Below are 24,457 nucleotides of genomic sequence, written 5' to 3' on the forward strand. Positions count from 1 at the left end.
TTGCATGGCAATAGAAATCCAGTAAATCGAAAGCAGTAAGGAAGTTACAGGCTACAGGGCAGGATTAGGTCCAAAGCATCATCTGGATTTTAGGTACATACATAAATGGCTGCAGTTTATCAGCTTATACACTCAAATTGCTCACATCCATGCCAATAACAGATAAACTAAGAGGAAGAGGAGCTTGCTACATACATGCATGTGCTTGTACCAGTACAATGGTCTTCGAGGAATCAGGCTCATGGGGCTGCTTCACCTCGGCAATATGCAAGAAAGCCATGAACCTGCCAACTGAGACAGGATGCCTTAGGGTGAGGATGGGAGTGGAACACACACTGTAATCTTAGTAATGCATTTATTGTTTTGATTTCTTACACTTTCCTTTCCTGCAAACTGAGGTTCTACACAAATGATTATTCTCTTGTCTTTAACTCTTTTCTAGTAAAGACAGTGAGATGGATTGAGAGCTGGCTGTGTGACAGAACTAAGAGGGTTGTGATCAATGGAACAGGGTAGAGCTGGAGGCCTGTAACCAGCAGTGTAGCTCAGGGGTCAGTACTCAGTTCAGTGTTCAATGTGTTCATCAATGACCTGGACAAGGGGACAAAGTGTATCCTCAGCAAGTTCACTGATGATACACATCTGGGAGGGGTGGCTGACATTCCAGAGGGCTGTGCTACCATTCAGTGTGACCTAGACAGGCTGGAGAGCTGTGCAGAGCAGAACCTAATGAGGTTCAACACAGGCAAGTGCAGGGTCCTGCACCTAAAGAGGAAGAACCCCATGCACCAATATAGATTAGGGGTGGACCTGCCAGAAAGCAGTTCTGAGAAGAAGGATCTGGGAGTCCTGGTAGATAGTGCATTAGCCTTGAGCCAGCAGTGTGCCAGTTGAACCCTGGGGTGCATAAGGAAGAGTGTGGCCTGTAGGTCAAGGGAGGTCATTCTCCTCCTCTACTCTGCCCTGGTGAGGCCACATCTGGAATATTGTGTCCAGTTCTGGGCTCCACAATTCAAGAAAGACAGGGAACTACTAAAGAGTAGTTGCCCTCCAGTGGAGGGCAACAAAAATGATTGGGGAATTGGAGCACCTCCCTTATGAGGAAAGGCTGAGAGAGCAGGGACTCTTTAGCCTGGAGAAGAGAAGGCTGAGGCGAGACCTTATTAATGCCTGTAAGTATCTAAAGGGTGCAGGGAGGATGGATCCAGACTCTTTTCAGTAGTCTCCATTGACAGGACAAGGGGCAAGAGGCACAAGCTGGAATATAGGAAGTTCCATTTAAATATGAGGAAAAAACTTTATGGTGAGGGTGACAGAGCACTGGAACAGGCTGCCCAGAGAGGCTGTTGAGTCCCCTTCTCTAGAGAAATTCAAAACCCACCTGGATGCAGTCATAGGTTATAGGGGAGTTGGACTAGATGATCTCTAGAGGTCCCTTCCAACTCTGGCAATTCTGTGAAGACATCTCTTAAATGTGACACTTTGAAGCTCAGAAAATCCATCAGTTTTGGGTAGACCAGCAATGTCAGTGTCTGACACCCAACTGACCACAGAGTTCCCAAAAGCTGGTGGAAGCATCACTAAGTTACAGGCATGGGTAATGTGAGGTAGAGGGACAGCAAGAAGTTGCCAGGCTGCAGGAAGGGGCTGCATCTGCCAGCTGCTGACCTGATCAAAAACCATCATAAACTCCACATGAGAGAGGTTCTTCAAAACAGAGAAACATGTTGAGACTAGACAGGAAAACACAGGACAGTCTCTACCTGTGCTTAAGTTTCAAAGTAACAATGTCCAAGATCATTTGATCTGCCAGGCATTCAGAAAATCTCTGCTATAAAACTACCACTAAAATACCTAATACATTCCAGACAAAAACATAAAGCTTTCAGATTAAGTGCCAAGCACCAAATTTTCAGTTTGCAACAGTTCTTTTGAGAAAAAGCCTCTTTGCCTCAAAAATACTTCTCCAAACAACTGATCTTCTGGGTTTGTAGGTCCTTTCAAAAGCAGTTTCTTTCCACTCTAGCACAGGTAATGTGCAGTATGGTACCTGTATTAAAGTCAGTGCCTTTTCAAAGTGTGATGAAAGCAAAACAAAACAATGCTGCAGCAACCCAAGGAGAAGCATCAGACCTTGCTTTTTGTTGTTACCTTAAATCTCTTCTTTTGGCCAGCTCTTCTGGTGAGATAACCCAGGGAAGGCTCTGGGGAAGACATTCCAGGGCTTCGGGGGGAAAGTCAGAGAAATCCACACCATACTCCATGAGGATCCCTTCTGTTTCCGGCTCAATCTCCCCAGCCTGCCCAAGACTTTTGGCCAACTGCCTGCAGAGAGAAAGAAGAAAAAAAAAGGGATGCTTTTTCAAAGTGTATAATTACTCCCGTCATATTGTTACTGTCCTGGTAGAGAGGCTGCTGAGCCCTGAAATGTACTCTTTCACCTATTCACTTCTTCATGAGTTCAGGCAGAGGACTTAGCAGTAATTCAGACCATACCATGACTTAGGTCTGCTAGAGATGCAAAACACTGGCCAGACAGTTCTCTGGGCTGTTCCATGTATCTAATTGCAAGTAGACATTTTATATTATTAGTTTTTTGCAGAGGTAAAAAAGGTGTAAAAAAAAAAAAAAAAAAAAGAAACATCCCTCAGGGAAAAGGAAAGCTCAGCACTACACACAAGCTGCTCCAGATTTACACATGGCTGGTTCCCTTGAGATCCTCCTTCCTCTCTTCACCACTGGAAAAGGTGACTCACTTCCACTACCTGAGATGAACACATTCCCATCAGATCCCACACAGCTCTGCAGAGGACAGTTTCCAGGGAACTCAGCACACTACTCTCCATCCCAAGGGATACACATCTGTCTGAGCAAACTGATGCCTTCTCTTACAGGCTGAGAGAGTTGAGGTTGTTCAGCCTGAAGAAGACTCCAGAGAGGCTTTACAGCAGTCTTCCAGTACCTGAAGGAACCTACAAGAAAGCTTGGGAGGGACTTTTTATAAGGTTATATAGTTATAGGAAAAGGGGTAACAGCTTCAAAATGGAAGAGGGGAGATTTAGGTTAGAAACTAGAAATAAATTCTTTAGTGTGAGGGTGGTGAGACACTGGCACAGGCTGTCCAGAGAAGCCATGGATGCCCCATCCCTGGAAGTGTTCACAGCTGGGTTGGACAGGACACTGAGCAACCTCATCTCCTGGGAGATACGCTTGCCCATGACAAGGGTGTTGGAACTAGATTACCTTTAAAGGTCCCTTCCAACCCAAACCATTCCATGATTCCAAAACAGCTGTGAAGAACCTTCACTGCCTTACTTACAGGAGACACACACAGACATGCCCACAATCTTTGCAACCATTTTCCAGACTCTTTCCAGGACCTGAATGCTTCCAGTAGTTTGTCCCTTGTCTCTTAGCTAAGCAGAAGCCTCTGAACCAGAAGCCAACTGGAGAGGTGCCAATGATCTAGAAGCAAGTTATAAACAGGGGAAACTGTTCCCCACACGCTAATAGTCTTTGATGAAATATTCTGCACATGTGTGGATGGGGCTGCTGATCTATTATGCTTAGAGAAAGTTTCCATCTGTTCCAGTGCAAAGCCCAGTCCACATTTGTCTGAGAGCTCTGGTGTCAAACATGCGTTCAGTTCTGGACACAGCATGCAAACTGGGACACCCAAGGAGTGGGAGATCTGTTCCCTCCCTGGCTGCTTAGAAACGCAACATGAGAACCTACAGCCCATGGTGGCTCCCCTTGTCCCCTTGGTCACCCTCAGATTGCTCTATAGTACACAGACCTAAATTACTTCTTATTTTTTTAATATACTGTCATTAGCGTGAATGGGACACTATGGCCAATAGAGAAAATGCTCCTGACCCAAGAAAATTACAGCTGAAATTAAGGCAAATCCATCAAAACATGACACAAAAGAGAAGGGTAATATCACAGTGCAAAACCAGCCATTCTAATAAGTGTTTTTCCACTGCATAAAATACACAATCATTATATTGATCCTTCTGCTTTAATTCCAATGAGTGAGAACAGGCACTAATTACTTTCTGAAATTGGGGCCAAAACAGTGCACTTGTCATTTGGACAAGCAAGATGCTCTCAGAGCTTCAAATGTGCCATAAACCCACAGAACAAACCCCACCCGCCCAGCACAAGCAAGCCCATCTTCTTTATGGGAGCACAGCTCACTCCCCTCGCAACGGGAAGGGCTGCATAATAAACCTGTCACACTGTGCAATATGCTGGAAAGGAATGGGCACTCCATGGCATGGTAAATTGTAGAGTTCACATTGCCTAGCTTTAAAACAAAAATGAAAACAAGGATAAAAGATATTTCCCTCCATTGTTTCAATTTTATGTACAAACTGCATGGCAGAAATACGTGCGCATTTGGCATCGAGGCCGAGTTCTCTGTTCCTGCAGCTTGGTCCCAGTTTGATCCTTATTTTAATGTAAATAAATGAGGCATCAGTTTTATCCCCCTCTCTCTCAGCAGTACCAATAAACCAGAGAAATTGCCACTTCATTTCCAACATCTAGTGCAGAGCTGGGAGGCTGAGCAAGGATGAACCCATGGGTCCACAGGCCCACCAGCACCACCACGGATGGATTAAGCAACAGAAAGGATGTGTTGCCCTATCAAAAATAAATTACAATGGCTTGAGTCACAGGTGCCCCTTCCCTTGAAAGGGCAGAGCTGGGAAGTGCACCAGGAGGGCAGCTGGACATCTGCACAAGTCATGGAAAGCACCTCTGAATGCCAGAGTGCTTTCCAGCTCAGCCTTGAAACCCATGTTCTCTTGATCCGTTTACTGAAATTAGATTACAAACCTTAAGGGGTTTACCCAGAGGTCTGATATAGGACTAATATTTTTTTTAATAGTAATTAACATTTGATTTACAGTGTTCCAGGGAACATTTCCCAAGTACCTTGAAATAAAAAGTGTACAACTGACTTTAATTGGGGCCATGTTACAGTCACACAGACGTGATGACTTGCATCAGAGCAAAATCTGACAGGACAGCATGTGATCAAAGGTAACATGTATAGGATCACCAATGGCCCTGCAGTAACAGCCAGGCTGTGAAATCACTCATGGGGCTCTGCGGCCACCAAGGGTAGCAAGAATAGTTCAAGAGGCTTATAAACAACAACAGGCACAGGGCCCAGCAGCAGTCAGACGTTCACTCTCAAGGAGTCAGGGTGGCTGTGCCACCCCGGGCTTGCGTGTCTCTGATTTTTTTTAAATGTCAAAAGGTAAAAAAATAATAATGGTTACAGAAAAATGTTCTCTGTGACGTGGAAGGGGGAGCATTAAGGCATGCTGCAGGGATCTTCAAATACCCTTGGACTGATGTCAGAGCCAGCAGCAGCACGCACAGGGTATTCCTCAAAAACAGCCCTAACTGCAAGATCACAGAATTGCTCTGAGCTGCCGACTCACCGGAACTTGACCTCCCAGGGGTGTGTACCTGGGGCAGAGCCACACTCCTGCTGCCACCTTCCCTTTCATGGTGACATTGATTGCACCTATTTAGCCACCTATTTCTACAAACATCCAAGCCCTCTCCACTCCCCAGACTCAGCTGAAACTGGCCAACACATTCAAAGGTTACATGACAAGAACTCTCAAAAAAGACAAAGCATAATTACATAAGGCTTGTTTCCTTTGGAAAGCTGGGCAGGGTCCCAGATGGGAGCAAATAATTTCCACAGGGATTTAACCTTACTCAGTCTCTCCTGGAGCAGGCTTGTCCACAGTCATCCTACACAGGGAGTTTTTTTCAGCAGCAGCAGCACATCATACACATCAATCAGCCACTGCTCCTCGAGGAAGCTTGTAAAGGAGCAGGAGAGAGGACAACAAGGAAGGCCACCCAGCTACTCCCACCACTCAGAGATTAAACAAATTCAAGCCACTTGGATGACTTCGGAAAGAGCATCAGGAACATCCTGTAACATTTCATTTTCTGGCAAATGCCATGACAAATCTTGCCACTTGACAGACCAATACTTAAGGCCCTGAGCTAGAATAGCCAAAAGGCCCATGTGACAGAGGGAATCAGTGATTTGACACTTTACTACGGGTTTGTTGGGATTTTTTTAACAGTCTCATCCATCATCATATGTGGGTACAAAAAACCAAGATTCCACCTTCACCATCTCCAGAAGTGCAGACACATCTGGACTAATTCTCCAAACAGCCTTGGACTCCAACAATGCAAAAAAGGTCCCCAGAAAATACTGTACAAGACAGTACTTATTTATTTAGAAAAGGAGACTATTTTGGAGCTATTTTACTTTACCTGCTACCGGAGGCAGGTACAGTTAAATGGCATTTCACTGCCACAGTGAAATCACTCCACGTGTAGCAGAGAATACAGCAGCACACACTCAGGGCATCACCAGTGGGACATGGAGACATTAGTACGTCTCTGTTCCCCTCTAGCACAGTCGGGGTGACAGAGTGGCCATCAGAGGGGACAGTGTCGCACTGGTGACCACCAGGTGGCAATCACGACACAGAAACACACCCCCTCCCCAAAGGGACCTCCAGGGACTGTCAGGTTGCCCCTGTGCAGGTGACCACCCTGGGTGGCTGGTGCCACCACCAAACTCTTGGTCAGGGCATCGCACTGCTCCAGCCACACACATTCACTGTGAAGACCAGGACATGCTGTGAACTGTGCTTGGAAACCCCGCACTGAACTTCCCAAAGGAAAAGGAAAGCTGAGGAAGGTGCAGGCTGGGGGAGTTCAGCTGCAGAATGGAGAGTATGTGGAAACTCCCCAGGTATCCAGGGGAAATGGCTGTCAACTAGGGAGGGGTTTCCCTTTTACTTTCAGCAGACTTTGATGACCTACAGCTTCTTTAGTCCAGACACCTTCCAAATCATGATGGTGCTGTCAAAAAAGTATCACGAAGCCTGTGGGAGGAACTAAGGGTTGCATAAGGAAGTTAAAAACAACAAGCATCCACTGAGCTGCAGATCACCTGATCTTCTCTCCTTCAGGTTGCCACGACTAGCAACACTGCTCATAAACAACCCTATCAACCAGTCCAAAAGCAAACAGCAACTTTTGGGACCTTCAAGAGCTTCCTTGTCTTTCAGTGTTTAAACAAGCATGTATTTATAGTTAAAAACAAAATGGGTCACCAAGATTTTATGCTCCCCTCTCCACAAGGCACTTACTGAAGTGCAACCAAGTCCCAGAGGAAATGGCTACACATGAAGACAATCATGGACATTTTCTTTCCTGACAACACCCTTTACACCCTGGAAACTACAGGCCAGATGAGAATATACAATGTTGTCAAAAGCACAGATTAATGACACACATACTAGCCAATGAAAAAAAGACATTAGCCCATTCTCCTAATTTCCCCCATTTCTGCTGAAAAGGGGGGTTCTTGATGATGAGAAGCCAAGCAGTGCAATCACCCTCCAATCTTTTCTCTGTTGGAGTCAAAGACAACAAAGAAAATCTCTGCCAATAAGAAGCTTAGTCATAGAGAAGTTCACAGCACAGCCAGCCCCTAGTTAAGTGGGGCTCAAAGGGAGGCCACTTCAGTTCATGCACTGCAGTCTAGCTAGGAAATACTGAGTGACTTAACAGCTCACGTGGCTCTCAAGGACTACACGTGAAACTTGCTATTACTGAGCACACAAAGCAGCCACAACTGATAATGAACTTAAATTCAGGGAAACAGGGACTTCAGTGTAGCTCACTTTCAATTCTAGGGTTGATAGATCTGTGCCAACATATTTACACTTTTAAAAAAACAACAAAGTTTTATGTAAGTTTCAAGCTTTACCAGGAGGAGTTTCAGCCTAGGGCTCCACAGCCACAGTGCTGAGACTGTACATCAGCTGTGCGACTCATCAGAACAGTTTTGCAAGGGGAAGAGAACAGCTGGACTTCACGCCCAAATCCAACTCTATTACATGTACCAAATCAAGTGAATCCAAGAACTTCAACCAGAAATCTCAGTCATCTCTACTTGCAATGGCAGCCACATACCCTGTTGCAAAGTTGCTGTCTTCTTTCCAGTCCACTATGCGGCAGATGAAGAGCCTACTGGAATAGTCCTCAGGCCTGGTCACAAAATCTGGAGGGCAATCAGCCAAGGACACATAGACCCTGGGCACCCTGTGGTCCACAGGTGAGAACATAGCACACCTCTTGAACAGTTCACTGTTTTTGTCTGCCAGAAGCTTGATGAAGCCCATAGCTGCTCGGGAATGCTTCTTTTCCAAAATATAGACCACCTGGAAGAGGCAAAGGTTTCTACAATTAATACTTTTGGAGAAACTTACTTTCTTTAATAGGGATACTCAAAGCCTTAGCAGAATATCTGGAAAAATCACGAGGTCTATACCATCGTTTCCCTGGGTGTGTTGATGTGCATGTGCAGTTTTTTAACTGAGTACCTATTTACAATGTCTTTTCCTTGCCATCTTCTTCATGGCTACAGTAAAGCTAAGTGTCTTCCAAGTGCTAGCTCTCTACAGCAATTTTCTTGATTACAGAACAAAACCAGACAAGAAGCAGATGCTTCCAAATGCAGGGAATTAGCCACAACATACAAGCAACTCCTGTAAAATCTTTCATTTGTATCCTCGGCCTGTGATTTTGACATTCAGCACAGAATAGGCCAGTCCAAAAACGGTGCCGCTGGCAGATCCAACACTAACCACAGGAAAGGATGTGCTGTGGGGAATTTGGCAGTTCCCTCCTCGCTGTGCTTTCTGAAGTTAGGGGTTATTTTACCTTTATACAAGATGGCTTTATAATAAATTACAATATCACTAAATAATTGTTCCAGAGAGGTGTTCATCCAGGCTATATTTTTGTAGACCATAATAAATCACTGGGTAACAGAAATATTATAGCTGATTTCCTAAGCTTATACAGAAGAGTCCTTCCAGAAAGTTTCAGGAGCTGCATCCCTGTGCGAGTCTGAGCTCTGGAATTGCCACGCTGGATGAGACCAGAGAGCAGCTCAGCCCACAGCAGGGACCAGAAGAAGAGGCTACAAGGGAAAGTACAGGACATGGAAGAGATCTGACCCAGCTGTCCTTTTCTGGTCTCTTAATATGCAAAGATTGACTCAAATCTTGAACCAACAGCATTTGCAGTCTTTCCAAAGTCTGTGAGAATTAATTCTGACAACTTTGGATATGCTGACATTCATTTTAGTATCCAATCTTTTTTCTGAATCTTGCTAGATAATTTTGCGTAACAAACAAAGGGAATTTAAACCAGGATAACTGGTAAAAACAACAAGACACTTGATCTTCATCAGATCAGACAATTACTCTCTTTGAAACAATGAATAAGATTCAAAGATCAACAGGGAGGCCAGAGCTCCTTCAGTCTTTAGGAGTCCACATGTACCTTCTCATCACTCTCCAGAGAGTTACCTTGGCTGTCCTTTGAAGAAACACATCTGGGAGGAGCCTGGGGTCACTCACTTTGGGTCCATCATCTTGCTTTGTTCTGTAGACACCACCGATCCCAACAGCCTTGGCTGCATCAAACAAGACAAACAACAGTTACTGTAGCACATTTCCATCACAAAAGACATAAATTTACTATTTAATTTCTAGTTAAAACATTACATAAGGTTATAAAATGCATGTTTATCTTTTAGACCATATCTCCTAGGTTGACTCTTTGGCTGTGGATCAGGATTACAAAAAACTCTTATGAAAATTGTCATTTAAATCATGATGAACATTTAAATCAACTGTCAACTAATTTCTAGTTTGCAATTTTCAAATATTTGCGTTTAGAAGTATCTGCTATAAGTGGTTGGCACATTGAATGCATGTAGTGTTTACAAGCAAGCAAAGTGACTTTTGCCATGGAGAGGGCTGGGACCAGTTCCCTCTTGAACTGTTTTTCAGATGGAAACTTCCATGTGCTCTTCTCCAGAGGGCTCATGGAAGATGGCTGCCTTTTTCCACTTGTATGGCAATCACATCCATCTCAAGCACATGTGTTAAAATCAGGCCTTGAGTGTTCAAAAAAAGCTCTGATATCTTAAAGAGAGACCGTGGCACTGACTGCAGGTTTCAAGGGACACAGCTGTCACTTTTTCCCTTAGAAGACACAAGATAAAGCAATGTTCCGTTGAAGACTGTGCTCCAGTGGTGCTCGCACATGCCACAGAGCCTCAAGAAGTGGTGACACAGAGACCCTGTCCCCCATATGACACCCATCTGTCCCACAGAGACCCTCAGCAGAGGCTGCTGGTGACAACATGATGGATGAAGGGGGCTGGGCTGCAGGAGGGGAGGCTGCAGCTGTCGGCAGCGCCAGGGCACTGGGGACCAGCACTTGGGGGGAGCTGGAGGGTAACGGGGGGCAGCAGCTTGCCCCGAGGGGAACAGCTGTGCATCACCATCATGAGGGCATGTTCACAGATGGTCATGCCACCATGGATGGCCTGTGTTGCCTTCAGGCAACGCTACCCCAGCAGTCGTTTGACAATGAGTCTCATGACAAACTCTGGTTTTCATATGCTGCTAATTATCCCCACATTTGCCTTCTGATACAAAGCTCTTCAGAAATCACCTCTCCTGAGAGATCATCTTTTTCAGAAGAAGCTAAGTGACTTTAATTTATTTATTTTTATCTTTACTGACTTGCTAGCAAGGCTGAGAGAAGAACAGACAGATTCAGGGATTTAAAAAAAAAAAATCTTTCCTAAAAAAAGCAGCAGTAATAGCAGCAGCAAGTCCCCTTCTCTTTTACTTCTACTGAAATTGTCTGATATGTGCCACAACCAGGGCTGCTTAGGGATAAAACCACCCAGAGTTTCATGGTGATAAACAAGCTGAGGAAAAAAACTGCTCAGATAATTATACACAGTTTTAAAAGTAGGGATACCCAGGTTAAACACTTCATTTGCTTGTCTCCTCTAAGATCTTTGCCAGCTAAAGATTTGTATCAGGCAATCAGTTACTAAAGAATAAAAGCAAGGAGCCGTTTTATTGTCTTAAAAATTTGCAAGCCATCAGTTAATAGTCATGAGTTTATGATGCCAGCCATACAGATGGTTAGGGCAAAGAACAGGATGATCTGATCTGGGACAAAGTAACACTGGCAGGAGGGGAAGGTGAAGAGAGGCTGGTAGCCTTCCAGGGGCCATGCTCTCAGGCACACCTGCCACAAGCCCGGGGCTTTACTGGAATGACTCTCCCTCACTGAACAGCACATACTGTTTGGCAGAGAAACCAGATCTAAACGTCTCTGGGGGAAAAAAGCAAGAATTGCTCTCACTGCTTTCCCAGTGTAATGGAACGACAGCAGCAAATCAAGGCCCAGAAGGCAAGAATGAGAAGAGCACTAGAAAACATGCAAGAAACATGCCCTTGTAAGAGCTGCCTTCTTTCCATTTCTCCTTCCAACTCCCACTTATCAAAAAAGTCAATTGTATTTTTTCACTGAAGCAGATTTCCTTGTCAGAAAAGGACCCAAAAGTGTCCCTGGGAGGTATCACATACAAGCATGCGGAAGCACAGAAGAACCAGGAGAAACCTGTTGTGGCCAGCAAGCAAGTGGGTGACCAGGGCTTCCTTTGCCTGGGATGAAGAACATGCAGGGCTGGGGCATTTCTCCCCACCCTGCTGAAGCTGAATCTTATGTGAAACTGGAACAGGTACTGGAAAGCATTTGAATTCTCACTGTGGCACATGGTAGAACCTGCCCTTTTCCTTCACAGCCAACATCAACCAGGGGCCTTTGGCTGGCTGGAAACTTTTCCTCAGGGGTCTCTCACATTTCAGTACCCAGTTAAAAAAAACCTGGGACTATCAGCGATTCCCAGACAGAAACCTGGATGTACAAATACACCATCAAAAGAAAGAAAGAAGGAAGAAAATCCCAGCCATCTGTTTATTCCTACTGATCTTTCTTAATCAACTGCAATATCTGAAAGGTCATACATTTACTGATGGGCAACGCTCCTGAAACAAGGGGAAGGGAAGACAACACAAGAAGAACTTCAGACTCTTGGGGCCAAGAGATGTGAACTTCTCTACAGCTTGTAAGTGCTCCTTTATAAGTCAAAATTCTGTTGGTATTAGGGCTGCATCTGGTACCTGGAGATGTGTTTGCTACAATAGCAGAGCACCAGCAATGAGGGCTCCCTGTGACAAACCCCTCTGTTCAGAGGGGTCAGCTATCCAGATCCAATATCCACCTGCCTCAGTTGTGAAATTTCTACACATAAACCTCAGTCTCAAGTACCAAGCCAGCAGTAAGCTGCCATAAGAGTCCGGTACCTGAGTCCCCTAAATACACTTTGCTCAGTCCCCCCCCACCTTTCATTGCACTTCCCTCCAGTAAAACTGGAACTTGGTGGCTGAGCAGGTGGAGAGGTATCAGGGCCCCACTAGAGTCTGGTGGTCTAGAAGATCCAAGCTGGGAGACACATCATCTCCCACAACAGGGCAAAGCCATGGAAGCAATCCTAATGGAGAGTTAACTTGTAAGAGCAGCAGGATTTTGAGCATGGGAGGCGGAAAGAAACTCCTTGCATTATGCCAAACTAAAAATTAATTATTCTGACCCCTTTACTGCAACAGTTGTCCAATGATCATTCAGTATTTCCACCCTGGGCAAAGACATGTTTTCTGAGAAAGATTTACTATGTTAGCTTGGGCAACACTTCATAAGCTTATCTTACAGTGAAAACACACTTCAGCAAGTAGGATCCAGTAAAACTGCATTATAATCTCTGTGTTTTCCTTGCAGCCATTATCTGACAAACCAAAACTGTAATAGTCTTACTTGAAAAAAAAAAAATAGGCACTAGAGAGAAAAAGCAACTCGAATTAGTTGTTATTACCAACAAAGTAGATCCAGGACATTTGGAATTTGCCTCCTTCTGTAAGTGATCAGTTCAGGCAGTTTCAATACACACTTAAATTTGCCTGACAGGCATTCTTAGGTCAAACATTATTTTTTTAAAAGCCCCCAAATTTCCTTTTACAATTAAATTACCATGACATTAAAAGGTGGCCAAAGTGGATGAAAAGTCATCAGACTACAATTCTAATTACTTGTGACAGATCCAAAATTATTTTCACTAGGTTTGCATTGGTCACTGTGGAAATTTGCAATTCTGTCCAAAAGGAATACAATTAAAGATGCAATATCCACTTGCAAATGAAAATATATCGCAGTTTCAGATCTCAAAAACAACTCACTGGAAAAAAAAAAAAAAAAAAAAAAAAACCACACCTCCTTCCCTAGATGGGAAGAAACAGTTTTTTTAAGAAAAGTTTAATGTTTGCTACTTCAGCTAGAAAAAAAGTAATGTACTTGAGAAGCCAGTTGGCTTATTCTACATGGGCCTATCTAAGAATGACATCAGAAGGCATTTTATATATGTATCCAAAGGTGTATTATATATGATACAAACCCAAAAGGTAGGGAAGAAGGAAAGTACCATTCCACTTGGTACCAAGTACTCTCCAAAACTGGAATTTATTTTAAACAGACTAGAAGGCACACTTCAGGAAATATCATGCAAGAGGCAGTACTTTGCAAATATTTCTATTTCCACACACAAAGCTTTCCACCTGTGATGGAGGGAAGACAGTTCACTGTGATGAGACTTAAGCCATGAGCCTTGGAATGTAACACATGCAGCCTGTCCAAAAGGAGCCTAACAGCTCCTGTGTGCCATGCAAGAGGGCTCTGCAGGTAAGAAGCAAAGCTGCTCCAAGCCATGCAACACTGCAGAGCTGTCTCATCACAGAGCTGTGTGTCTAATGCACCTCCTTAGAGATGTTTATTTTAAATACTCATTTAAGCAGACTCACCCTGCCACAGCTGCTCATGTCTAAACACCTGAACTCGCACACCTGTGTGCCCAAAGGTATGGTGAAGACAAGGAGCAGGAGACTAAAGATGTTTACTGAGAATTTTTTTGAAGTTGCACAGGAGGGGGGAGACCCTCAGAGAGGGAGAGAAAAGGCACAACAGATGCTTACAGCAGAGGGACGAGTATCTGCAATAGCACAGAGCAAAGGCAATGAAGAGGTGAGTACCACTGGCTTCCTTACACACACAGCACAGCCAGGTAGATAATCATTTACTTATATTTAGCCACCTCCTGAAGGAATAATGAAGGAGATGGCAGAATGATGAGACAGGAGTGTCAGTTTTCCTTACAACTCTCCAAGCCTGATTCACAACAAAGATTCAACATCATTTTGGGAAGCTGCCATGTAGCCCAACAGATCAAATTGTAGCTGTCTCAGTAGCCACAGAACATTACCACAACCACAGCATGGGGACTCAGGCCTCCCAGCTCTCTCATGTCCTTGAGAAGCTGCCAGTCAACAGGGGAGCTGGAAGCTTTATTGCAACAGAATTAAATCTCAAGAAAATCAGGTAGTGTTGCAACCTACATAAATACAGTCTTATTGCATTAACAACAAGTAAAATTAAAATGTTACAAAACCATTTCCATTGAGTATTTTGCCTATATAAATGTTCTTCCTTCCTGTGTGTGCCTTTGTTCTGACAGTATTTGTTTCCAGTTTTACTATTGCATGGAAAATACGTTAGCTGAATGAATCCTAACCTGATTCATCCTGGAAACCTTGCTGCTAACAATTATCATACTTTAATATGTTTATCTTCACACCCACCATTCATTCTCAGTATCATGCCCTCTTACTTACTTGACCTAAACTTGTAACTCACAGAAGAACCACAGGTGAATTCAGGAACATATGGTAATGTGCTGAACTTAATCTAATTCCTGCTACCTAATTGCATAAGTAATTTTTTTTTTCCTTACTTAAGAAGTCATTTGGGGGTCAAGTTAACTTAATAGAGAAGAAAAGCATAAGAAGCTTTCCCAACATTAACTTCCATTGCAGGCTTCAGCTACGCAACAAAAGAAGAACTGGAGTTTATTCAGCCTGTAGCATTTAATCAATGCAACCATAAAGCCCAATTTGTTCAACATCAGTAGAACAGTTTTTCTTAAGTTGCTATAGCATTTATTCTTCAGGAAATCTATGGTCTCATTTAAGAAAAGTTATAGCAACAACCAAAAGAGCTAGATCCAGAGACCCACAAACATGAACTTAGAATAAACTAATACAGAGCTGTCTTGAGCAGCTGAAACAGCTCCAGCTTCTCTGCTGGTTTTCCAGGCTTCAACAGAGTGAAACTGATACGATTTTGACAGTTCCACCTCAAGGATTTCTATTAAAAGCCATGTAACTGAGAAGATTTCCTGGTGAGTTTTCACTCTGCTGTGGCCTAGAAATGTTAAGAGCTATGCAGTGGAGATGATCCATCTCCAGAAAGCTGCAGGCTAGGAAAGAAGCATGAAGACTCCTTAAAAGCACTCAGAGTGAACAGGAGCCTCTGAAGAGGAAGGAGACGAACATTTATTCCTTCCAGCAGCCAGTGACGTTGGTGGGCTCCAAATTTGTCAGAGATTTCCTGGCAGTTAACCTGAAAGAAGGGGGAACTGGAGCAGAGCAGAAGAGAGGGATGGCATGAAGTCCAGATTCTTGCCACCACCATCCTTTTCCTAGTAGCCTTGGCCAAGGAGAGGAATAGTAATATCCCTCTAAATTCTGCCTATGCCAATTTGAGACACTGACAGCTGCAGACTCCAGGTGCCAGAGGAAGACACAAAAGGCAGCTAAGTATCTTGACAAGTTTATAAGAAGAGAATACACACAATCACAAGTGGGGTCATGGAAGTGCATGAGAAGGTGCAGAAGTGCAAACCAGATAAAAGCCTAGATTATAAATACAGTTTTCTCCTGTGCTGGGATTCAAAAACCTTTCTAAGCACTTACTCTAGAGCTGCATCTTGAATGGCTTCATGCATTATCAGTCAATCATATAATGAAGTTATCAAATGCCACCACTTCTCTTGAGCCAAGTGATTCCAAAATACTCAATCCAGTAAGTAGCAGTGTGGACAAGCAGCAATTTTAGGTTATAATTTCCAATCTTATCAGAGCTACTAGAGACTGACAGTCACATTTGACTTGAAAAAGAATCAGTGTCCATCTGACCAATGCTGAAGACACAGGAGCAAGTTTTGCAGCAGCTCCAACCCAACTTCACAGAATTCTGTTGACTCTACCTATTATCCATCAGCTATTTGATTCAATTTTCCATCGCACAATTGACTGAGTTAGCTGTCAGTTTATTCTGCCTGTAAATGAGTTATTTCTATTCAAAATTCATTACCTCAAGGCAGTAAGCAAGCCTTGGACATCCACATATTCAAGCTCTGATTTGCAGAAGTGTAGATGTTAAGTGGAAATCCTGAACAAACACAACTATCTGATTGCTGCCAGGGCAGCCAGTCCACCACCTCAATGACTTCTGTGAGCAACCCCACAGGAAGCAGGATATTCTTTGTATCTGATAAAGTGAGATCTCACATGAGAGCAGTTGAAACAAGCTGGGCATACTAGTTTGACAAGCACAGCTGTTGGCAAAGTGACACAATTTTACCAACTTTTATTTGAAAATGCTTTTGCCAAGAAAGGCTGAGGTACTTTTATAAGCACAGCTGCCATTTTTAGGAGTACAAGTAGCTGCTACTGTTCAATTGCTGATGTTTCTTTATCAGAGCAATCTGATTCAAATATTTAACAAGAGACAGCTCACATTTGTATGAAACTCACGTGACATGTAAGTCTCTGTAAGGATACAGCATCATAAAGTGTTCTGTACAGAACATTTTGCACTTTCCCTGTGTTGGGAGGATACAGAGATGTTTCTATTTTTTATTACATATCGAAATGGAGTATAAGGAAAATCCTTCTACTGCAGTAATAATGTACAGCAATTATGTATTCTATCTCAGTACTAAGTGGTAAGACAAGTTACATTACCTTCCTTGCAGTAGTCAATGTGAATGAGGATTAAGAAATACAGACCTGGCAAAGGTCAGGTTGACTTCTGGGTGACTTCTCTGGATGGCAGTGACACAGAGTAAGTTGAGGTCTCAGGGTAAAACACAGAGGACCTGGATGTCAATCCCAAGCACTACAGAGAATTAATCTTTTCTGTATACACAATATTGTTCAGACTAGTGCCAGGATGCTATTGCCTTGTTCTTTGCCTGCATTTCAACAGGGCACAGAAACCCCAGAGAGCGTTTGAAAGACACTAGTAAGGGAGCCAAGAAACTTTCTTCATGATACTCATTCTCACTGTCTTTGTGAAGAAAATTCAGGGGCAAACTTTGTTCAGCATGTGGAGATATATACACCTTGAATATACAGCTGAAAGTGCAAGAGGAAAGAGATTTCCAGCTTTGCTAAAAAAGACCTACCTCCAATGACCAAAGCTTGAAATTAAGACAATCTAACTTTGGAACAGGACAATATTGCTCTGTGTAGGACACCAGGCTGGAAAGGAAAATGGTTCATTACTTCCTAGATCAGAGGATTTTCTGAAGAAGTCTTTAGCCCAACTTCTTTGCAAGAAGAGTTCAGAAAAGTGGAGTAAACTTATTTGACCAGGACAGCTTCTGGCAGACTGACACCAGTTCTGAACTTTTATTTCAATATCCTTGTGGAAAGCAAGGCTGACGCACTTCTATGAGCACAAGAATTTCCAGGAAGTACATGGGCTGAGAATTAAAATTAGAATGTGATGGTCTCTTCACTTCTTTGAACTTCCCTCTTGCTTATCCCATCCCTTCTGGGGTCTTAGGAAGAGAAGGGAAGAAAGTACAGCTCTCTTAACTGCAGCACTTAGTGAAGACAGACCCATTATCTGAGACTCAGCCTGCAGCCCCATGCATAACAATTTCTACCAGTTTGCTTTAAGCCCCCCAGAGGCATAGGAAGCACAACCTACAGTGACTCCAGGGAAATCCAGGCCACTCAAATCTGAACTTTAATCAGCGTACACAATGTTTCATGCTTCAGAGGCAGCAAGGGCCAACCTCAAATTCTTGGCCCCAGAGTGTAACTAGAGGTGGAGGGGGGTGACTGTGCTCTGTAGAGGAACAGAGCCACAATGGGATGGGAAACACGCCAGGGTAGAAAAGATACCAAAACAGCCTGCATTTCCAGCATGACCTAGAGTGCTTTTATTCAAATGACACATCCACTTTTATTTTTCATGGTTCATTCTGAGCATCAGGAGCAGAACAAATGAGCCAGCACCAGAGATACTGCATAATTCTACTCCTCCATCAGAAAGGACAAATGTCATCTTGCAACTGAGAGGCAAGAATCTGCAGAGCTTGTGTATATGCACAAAGATTTGAGCCCCATCTCAACATGTCTGTTTTTTTGCCCCAGAATAAAATTTACTTTTCATTCTATTAAGAGTAGCTGTGGATATTTTTCACCTGCAGAAATCTGGTGGTTTTTTTGTTTAGTTCGTGCTTTGTTTAAGTCTTATATTTATGTATATGGATCTTTATATATTCACACACACAGGATCTTTTATTTTTTCATGACAGTTATCACTGATGCTAGAATAACTGTAGCTCTTTTCCAGGCAAGACTTAAAATCTGGGTAAGTGATGATATGAGAAATTGCATGAAAGACAGGAAACGAGCCAAAGAAATCATCAACTGCTCAAAAACACCTTCAGAAAAAGCAGCATCGTAAACTTTATATGTATAAAAAAAGGAGGGCATTAAAAAGCAGAGCAAGAAGAAACTAAAGAAAAATCCATATGAGTTATATGGCCAAAGAAGCTGAAGCAACTATTAAAAGAGGCAATAGCAAAATACAAACTCAGCAGATATCTAATTGGCACATCCACACCAGCCACAAGGTTTGTTAAGGATGAACATGGACAGGCCTTGAAAACAAAAGAAAACAGCTGGCTTAGGCAACTGCAATGGAAAAGTAGGCTGGATTTCAACCGTGTAGACAATAAGCTGATCTAACATCTGCCTTACAAATATTCTCCAAAGATAGAATCAAATGGGAAAACTCACTCCTCTGGCACAGATTTTAAGAGATGACTTGATAACCTTCAACACAGGTCACTCCAGAGCATCTCGAGGAATTATGATGCACCAAGAAAAGTAGGTCCCACCAAGCCTTTACACTAAAGCAAAATCTTACTGGTTAAATAAAATATTGGCTTAAGTACATATTTATTTAGATGCTAGAGTCAGACTAGAATGTATTTCTCTGAATTTTAATTTGGCACAGCTATCAGAAGAGATGCACCAGACATGACACGTGACTCAGGACCATTTTAGGAGACAGAATTGTCAAAGTGTCAGCTTAATGGCATTCAGTCTCCAAGACTGCAAAAAAGATGGAATTAATACCTAGTTGTGTAAATCATCCACAGACAAGAAGTATAATTCCCAACTTAAGACCTATGCTGGAAAGTAACAGAACAAGATGGTAGTTGATTCACATAACTTGGCAGTAACTCAAAGTCAGTGGAGGTACCCAGAAGGAAACAGCATCATGAACTGGTGAGGTGGCAGCTCCGTTCGTGAGCTGAAAACCAATGCTTTGTCATAAAAACAAACACCACTTCCACTCAGGTGTTAATTCCAGCTTTCTTAACTGATGAATGTGAAAAATGGAAATCTACCAAAAGTCTAGACAGAGCTCTGTGCATCTTCCAAAGCCACCTTGGGGAAACACAGGTATTAAATAGAACAGCTTTACAAGGAGCACCAAGATCTGTCAGAGACCAACAGCTACTAACATCCTAAGTTACTGCCATCTTTCTGGACAACTGGGTTGTCCAGCATCAGGAACACACTACAATATCTGTCCTGGCAATTCTTCACCAGGAGCTGAAGGCACATGTTAAATGAGCCAACTGTCAGAATCTACTCAACAGGCAGCTCTTCAGGAAGGAATTTAGTACTAGAAAGCACATGCAGAGAGTAGCCTAAGCATAGTTTGGGACAGGGAAGCCTATTTTATTTTGCCCTAAGCAACATTTGATGGCTTGGACAGACTTCGGATTCAGAATTAAATGGGTTTATTTGCCTTCAAAACAGATTGCATCATTTGCTTTAGATTTTAGTGTATTTTTTCAAATGGACCAAATCTTTAGGTTGCTCATAACTGTTTGAAAACAAACATATCTGCCCCCAAGGAAATACATTCTTATTCCCAAACTGAGACATGTAGATTGGCCAGCCAAGCTGCAATGAAGGAAACTGCTAGAGCAGCATCTTGAATTAAACAGCAACCTGCAATCCCCAGACAGCTCTGAGAACTGCAAATCTAAAGATGTGACTTCTGTTTCACAGATTTACTTCACATCGATCAAAACTACATAAAACCCAGTCCTTAATACCTATTCAAAACTATGAAGGCAGTTTAGCAGAAAGAGATAGAAGTGATAAGGCATTAAGCTTTTACGCCTGTATTTTATATCTTGCAGCAAAGCGAGGCAACAAAGTCATACTTCAACAGTTTGCTCAAATAAAGGTTTAAATCAACAATCCGATCTACTCACCCTTTTCACTGGTATCCAAGGAAAGTTTTTTAATGTCATCAGTCAACGTATCCTGCAAGTGGTCTTGTCCATGCTCTGCATCATTATCATCAAACTGAGCTTCTATAATGACATCCGGACTTTTAGCATCATCTTTTGCTGTCTCTTGAGGAATGCAAGTCCCCAGCATATCCTCAGGGACATCTGATTCATGTGTGGCTTCTGTTTCTTTGTCACTACCATCTGGCTTTATTACCTGAAGGAGCAGGAGACAAAAAAAAGACACAAGCTAAACCACTGGACTGAAGAAAGAAAACATTATCTTCCCTTTTACATCTGCATCCCCAAGGAGCTCACAATGAATTGTGGGTGGCTGGTGGCACACTGCAATTGCTGTGTAATTAGCCACAGATACTGCACAATCCAAAGAGGTACCTCAGTAGGATAAAGACAGGAACAGCATGGCCTTCGCAATACCTCAACTGTGACAATAATGTATCCAAAGTGTATCTAGAGCATAACCACACAGTTCCTGCCAAGCCTGTAATGGCTCTCCAGAAGTTGGGAGTAAACACAGAAAGGGAGGAGAATACACTACAATTTAATGAGCTGCTTAGACTATTGTTCACCAAGATAACACTAATCATCCTGGGAAGTCCCAAAACTCAAGCAGTTCCAGCAAACACTGGGATCATGTCAAAGCACATCTCCAGGAGCGCTCCCCAACACGCAATTAGGAACAGACTGAAAAAGTACAGACCAGAGAACACTGTGCCCTGCAACCTGTGGAGGAACCAGACCAAGGCAGCTTGATAAGACACCAAGCTTTACATCTATTTTATGCTTTGGTCTTTTTGTTAAAGGCACACAATTATTGCTGTTATTTATACAAATCTCCTAATTCAACTCCAGAGAGGAATGAACTCAAAGTAAAAAATGACTGAAGTATTCACTAACTGATAACTCAGAGAAGTAACTCTGACCATTGCTGGAGATTTGTGCCCATTTTAGTGCAGCAATGGCACAGGAGGAGGAAAAAAAACATATGTGTAATCATGTAAAAAAAAAAAAAAAAAGAAGAATCCATGTCCCAGTAGACACCAGACCTGGATGGCATCTCTCAAGCACCTGACAGAGGCAGAAACTGCTCCATCTCAGGACATAATGATCAAGATGGTTGATACTTTGGATACATATGCCTTTACCAGCACCCTTCACGCAACACTAAGTTGCAAAGTACCCTCCTGGCCCTGAAACCTAGATCCACGGGTTTAGTTTCAAAAGTATTTAAGATTCACACAAGCTGTGGTACTTCAGTGTGAGATTTAGATCAGCGCAGAACATGATATAACCTACTAACCATTAAAGTCACAAAGAAACTGGGTGACTGCATTCCCGTGCCCTCCTGGCATCCACTCTCTCCGGTTGGTGCTGGTGTTTGCCAGGCAGGGAACTCCCTGGAGATGCTTCTCCAAGGTCCCCAGTCCTCAGCACCACTAACCCAGTACAGGACAGCAGCAACTCATGTCACCAGCAAGGCAAGTGAAGCACCCTTTCAAAAATGCAATTAAAAAAAAAATCCAACAAAGCCTTTCTGGTAACATAGTGGCTATGAGAGACACAGTCACTAGAAATAAGTATAAATAGCATCAACAGGTCCTAACTGAAGAAGATCTTTCCAAGTAAGAAAAACTCAATCCAAAAAATCCCACAATTTATTTTTTTAGTAACTTAAAAGCAAATAGATCAAATCAGATCGGTACAGGGAAGACTTCCACAATTTTACATCCATAGAGCTACAGTTATGGTTTCAAGCATTACCCATTTCTTTGCAATCTTTTCACAATACATAAATACAATTTTTTTAAGGGGTTGAATTCAAGTCTTTAAAAAAAAATCTCACATGACATGACTTTGAACTCTTGTTACCTTTTGTGACTCTGCTTTCCATCTTTATTTTCATTGTTTAATATGTATATAATTTGTTACCATAGCAGATTTTGACTCCAACATTAAATTGTGACAAAAAGGGAAAAAAGTTTGGCAGAAGGTGGGAAAATGGCCGATTATTAAACCTGGCTACATTTGGTACATAAAATACTGACACACAATGGTCTGGGCAAGAACAGTCTATTAGATTAGAGAGCTGACAAGGCTCCACACGCTAGCGGCTCTGCCAGTGTGCCTATCCAAAAAGAAAACCAGTGTCAACAGTAATGTTTGGACCCCACCACAGTCAGATGTGGATGTATTCAGCTCTTGAATTTCAGTTGCACCAGATGTGTGCAAGTGTGCAACTGCAGCAGGAGTTCATTTTCTTCAACCCCTTCATGTTTTGCCTGAATTCCTCTCTCTCCATGTTGCTCTTCAGAGTGAGATGAGTTTCAGGCGCTGAATTACAAAGCTTTCTATACATAACACAGCAAACAACATCACATGTATCTGAATTATAGGAAGTGCTTCTCTACAGATGCAGCACTGAAAAGCTTATGCTTGAAAAGTTTATGTTGCATTAAAGAAGGCAGCAGATACAGATTTCTTTTTAAATGCCATTGCTAAAATTACCGTGCTTCCCCCCAGGCTAGAGGATACACACTGCTGCTGCTACCTCATGTATCACTGCCACTACCTAAGCCCCCAGTCACACATTTCCTTAGGGATTTGCAAATGGATTTTTAAGTACAGTTTTCCAGAGTCCACAGAATCACAACCTCCATACAGCATAGAACAGCAAAATGTCCAGCTGCTGGCAAGCACGGGCAATAGGATTTGTTTTCTTTTCAAGGCCAAGACAGATCATTTAGGCTGACCTCATACATAACAGACCGGGAATTTCACCCAAGATTTCTTACATCACACCAAAAATTTAGGGAAGCTGTACATCACAAGACTGGAAAGCTGCTTAAGACTTCACAAAATCAGGAGCTCAGTGGATACAATTACTCCATTTAAGATGATCAGAGTTGCTGGCCAACATGAGCTCATCACACATATTCCAAAGAGCAGGATCCCTCTGTATGTGAGCAGCAGCAAATTTGACTGTGACAAAATAAGCATTTCTTACATGCAGCATCTCAGAAAAAAAAGTTATGACATTGCACTCTTCAATTTCTTGTTATGCTATCGAAGTTCATACATGACATATGCATACAGCTAGAACACATCAGTACTTAACAGAGATATAGAATAAATCAAATACACAACTGTTAAGTGTATCATGTAGTCATATGTGCAGTACAAAGCACCATTCTCTGCCAGTGCAGCTGACCCTGTAAGGACCCAGAAGGAGGGGATTCCCCCTTTTTGCATATGCATGAAAGGTATGACACTACTACCATGCAAACATCCCAGGACACATGGTTAAAGCCTCTTAAAGGACCTTAACTTCCTGATCTTGGAAGTCAACTGTCAACCTTACGGCTGCATTATTTTAATATGCTCTTTAACAATAATTTGAAAAAAAAAATAAGTATTTTGATGAAAGCCAATTGTTTATTTGACTGTCTGGTCCTTAAGACAGTGGCCGAGCACGTTTTCTTCCAACTTTAAACAAACATGTATCTATTGAACAAGCATCAAGTTTCCATCCCACAGTAATTGGTTTGTAAAGTCATAACTGACTGAACACAGAATCTTTGATTAAAATTCTATTTCAACCATAAATACAATAAAAAACAGGTAGTGGGCAAGAACATCCTAGCATAGGTATGTGCAGCCTGGCCAGCAGCATGATTAGCCTCGCTGCACCCAGCCCAGACTTGTGCATCTAAAAGCACAAGGGTTACCTCTTGAGCTGCAGGAGAAACTGCTTTCTCTGCCAGAAGCAATCTTGTATCTGCACTATTATTTCCAAGCCTTTCACAGCCTCTCCACCTAAGCCACACATCCACACATGGACAAAGCCCAAGTCTGTTTACCCTCAGATCCAGCATGGAGTTTTCATTGCTGCCTCCTCGATAACAAGAGCTAATAACTCACACATTAGTTTACAATCTC

The 24,457-nt window shown here is 42.7% G+C and overlaps 1 protein-coding gene across 1 annotated transcript in view; it reads right to left on the reverse strand.

Annotated features, from left to right (window-relative positions):
• The window catches only part of DIS3L2 (DIS3 like 3'-5' exoribonuclease 2), a 167,093-nt gene that overhangs the window by 106,149 nt on the left and 36,487 nt on the right, over positions 1 to 24,457 (reverse strand). Inside the window, 4 exon segments of the mRNA XM_009999669.1 lie at positions 2,152 to 2,325; positions 8,035 to 8,282; positions 9,438 to 9,544; positions 20,483 to 20,717. Of these exon segments, the coding sequence (XP_009997971.1) occupies positions 2,152 to 2,325; positions 8,035 to 8,282; positions 9,438 to 9,544; positions 20,483 to 20,717 (764 nt within the window).

This window comes from Chaetura pelagica, unplaced genomic scaffold (genome assembly GCF_000747805.2).
Source record: "Chaetura pelagica isolate M959 unplaced genomic scaffold, ChaPel_1.0 scaffold20, whole genome shotgun sequence".
In the NCBI taxonomy this organism is placed as follows: Eukaryota; Metazoa; Chordata; class Aves; order Apodiformes; family Apodidae; genus Chaetura; species Chaetura pelagica.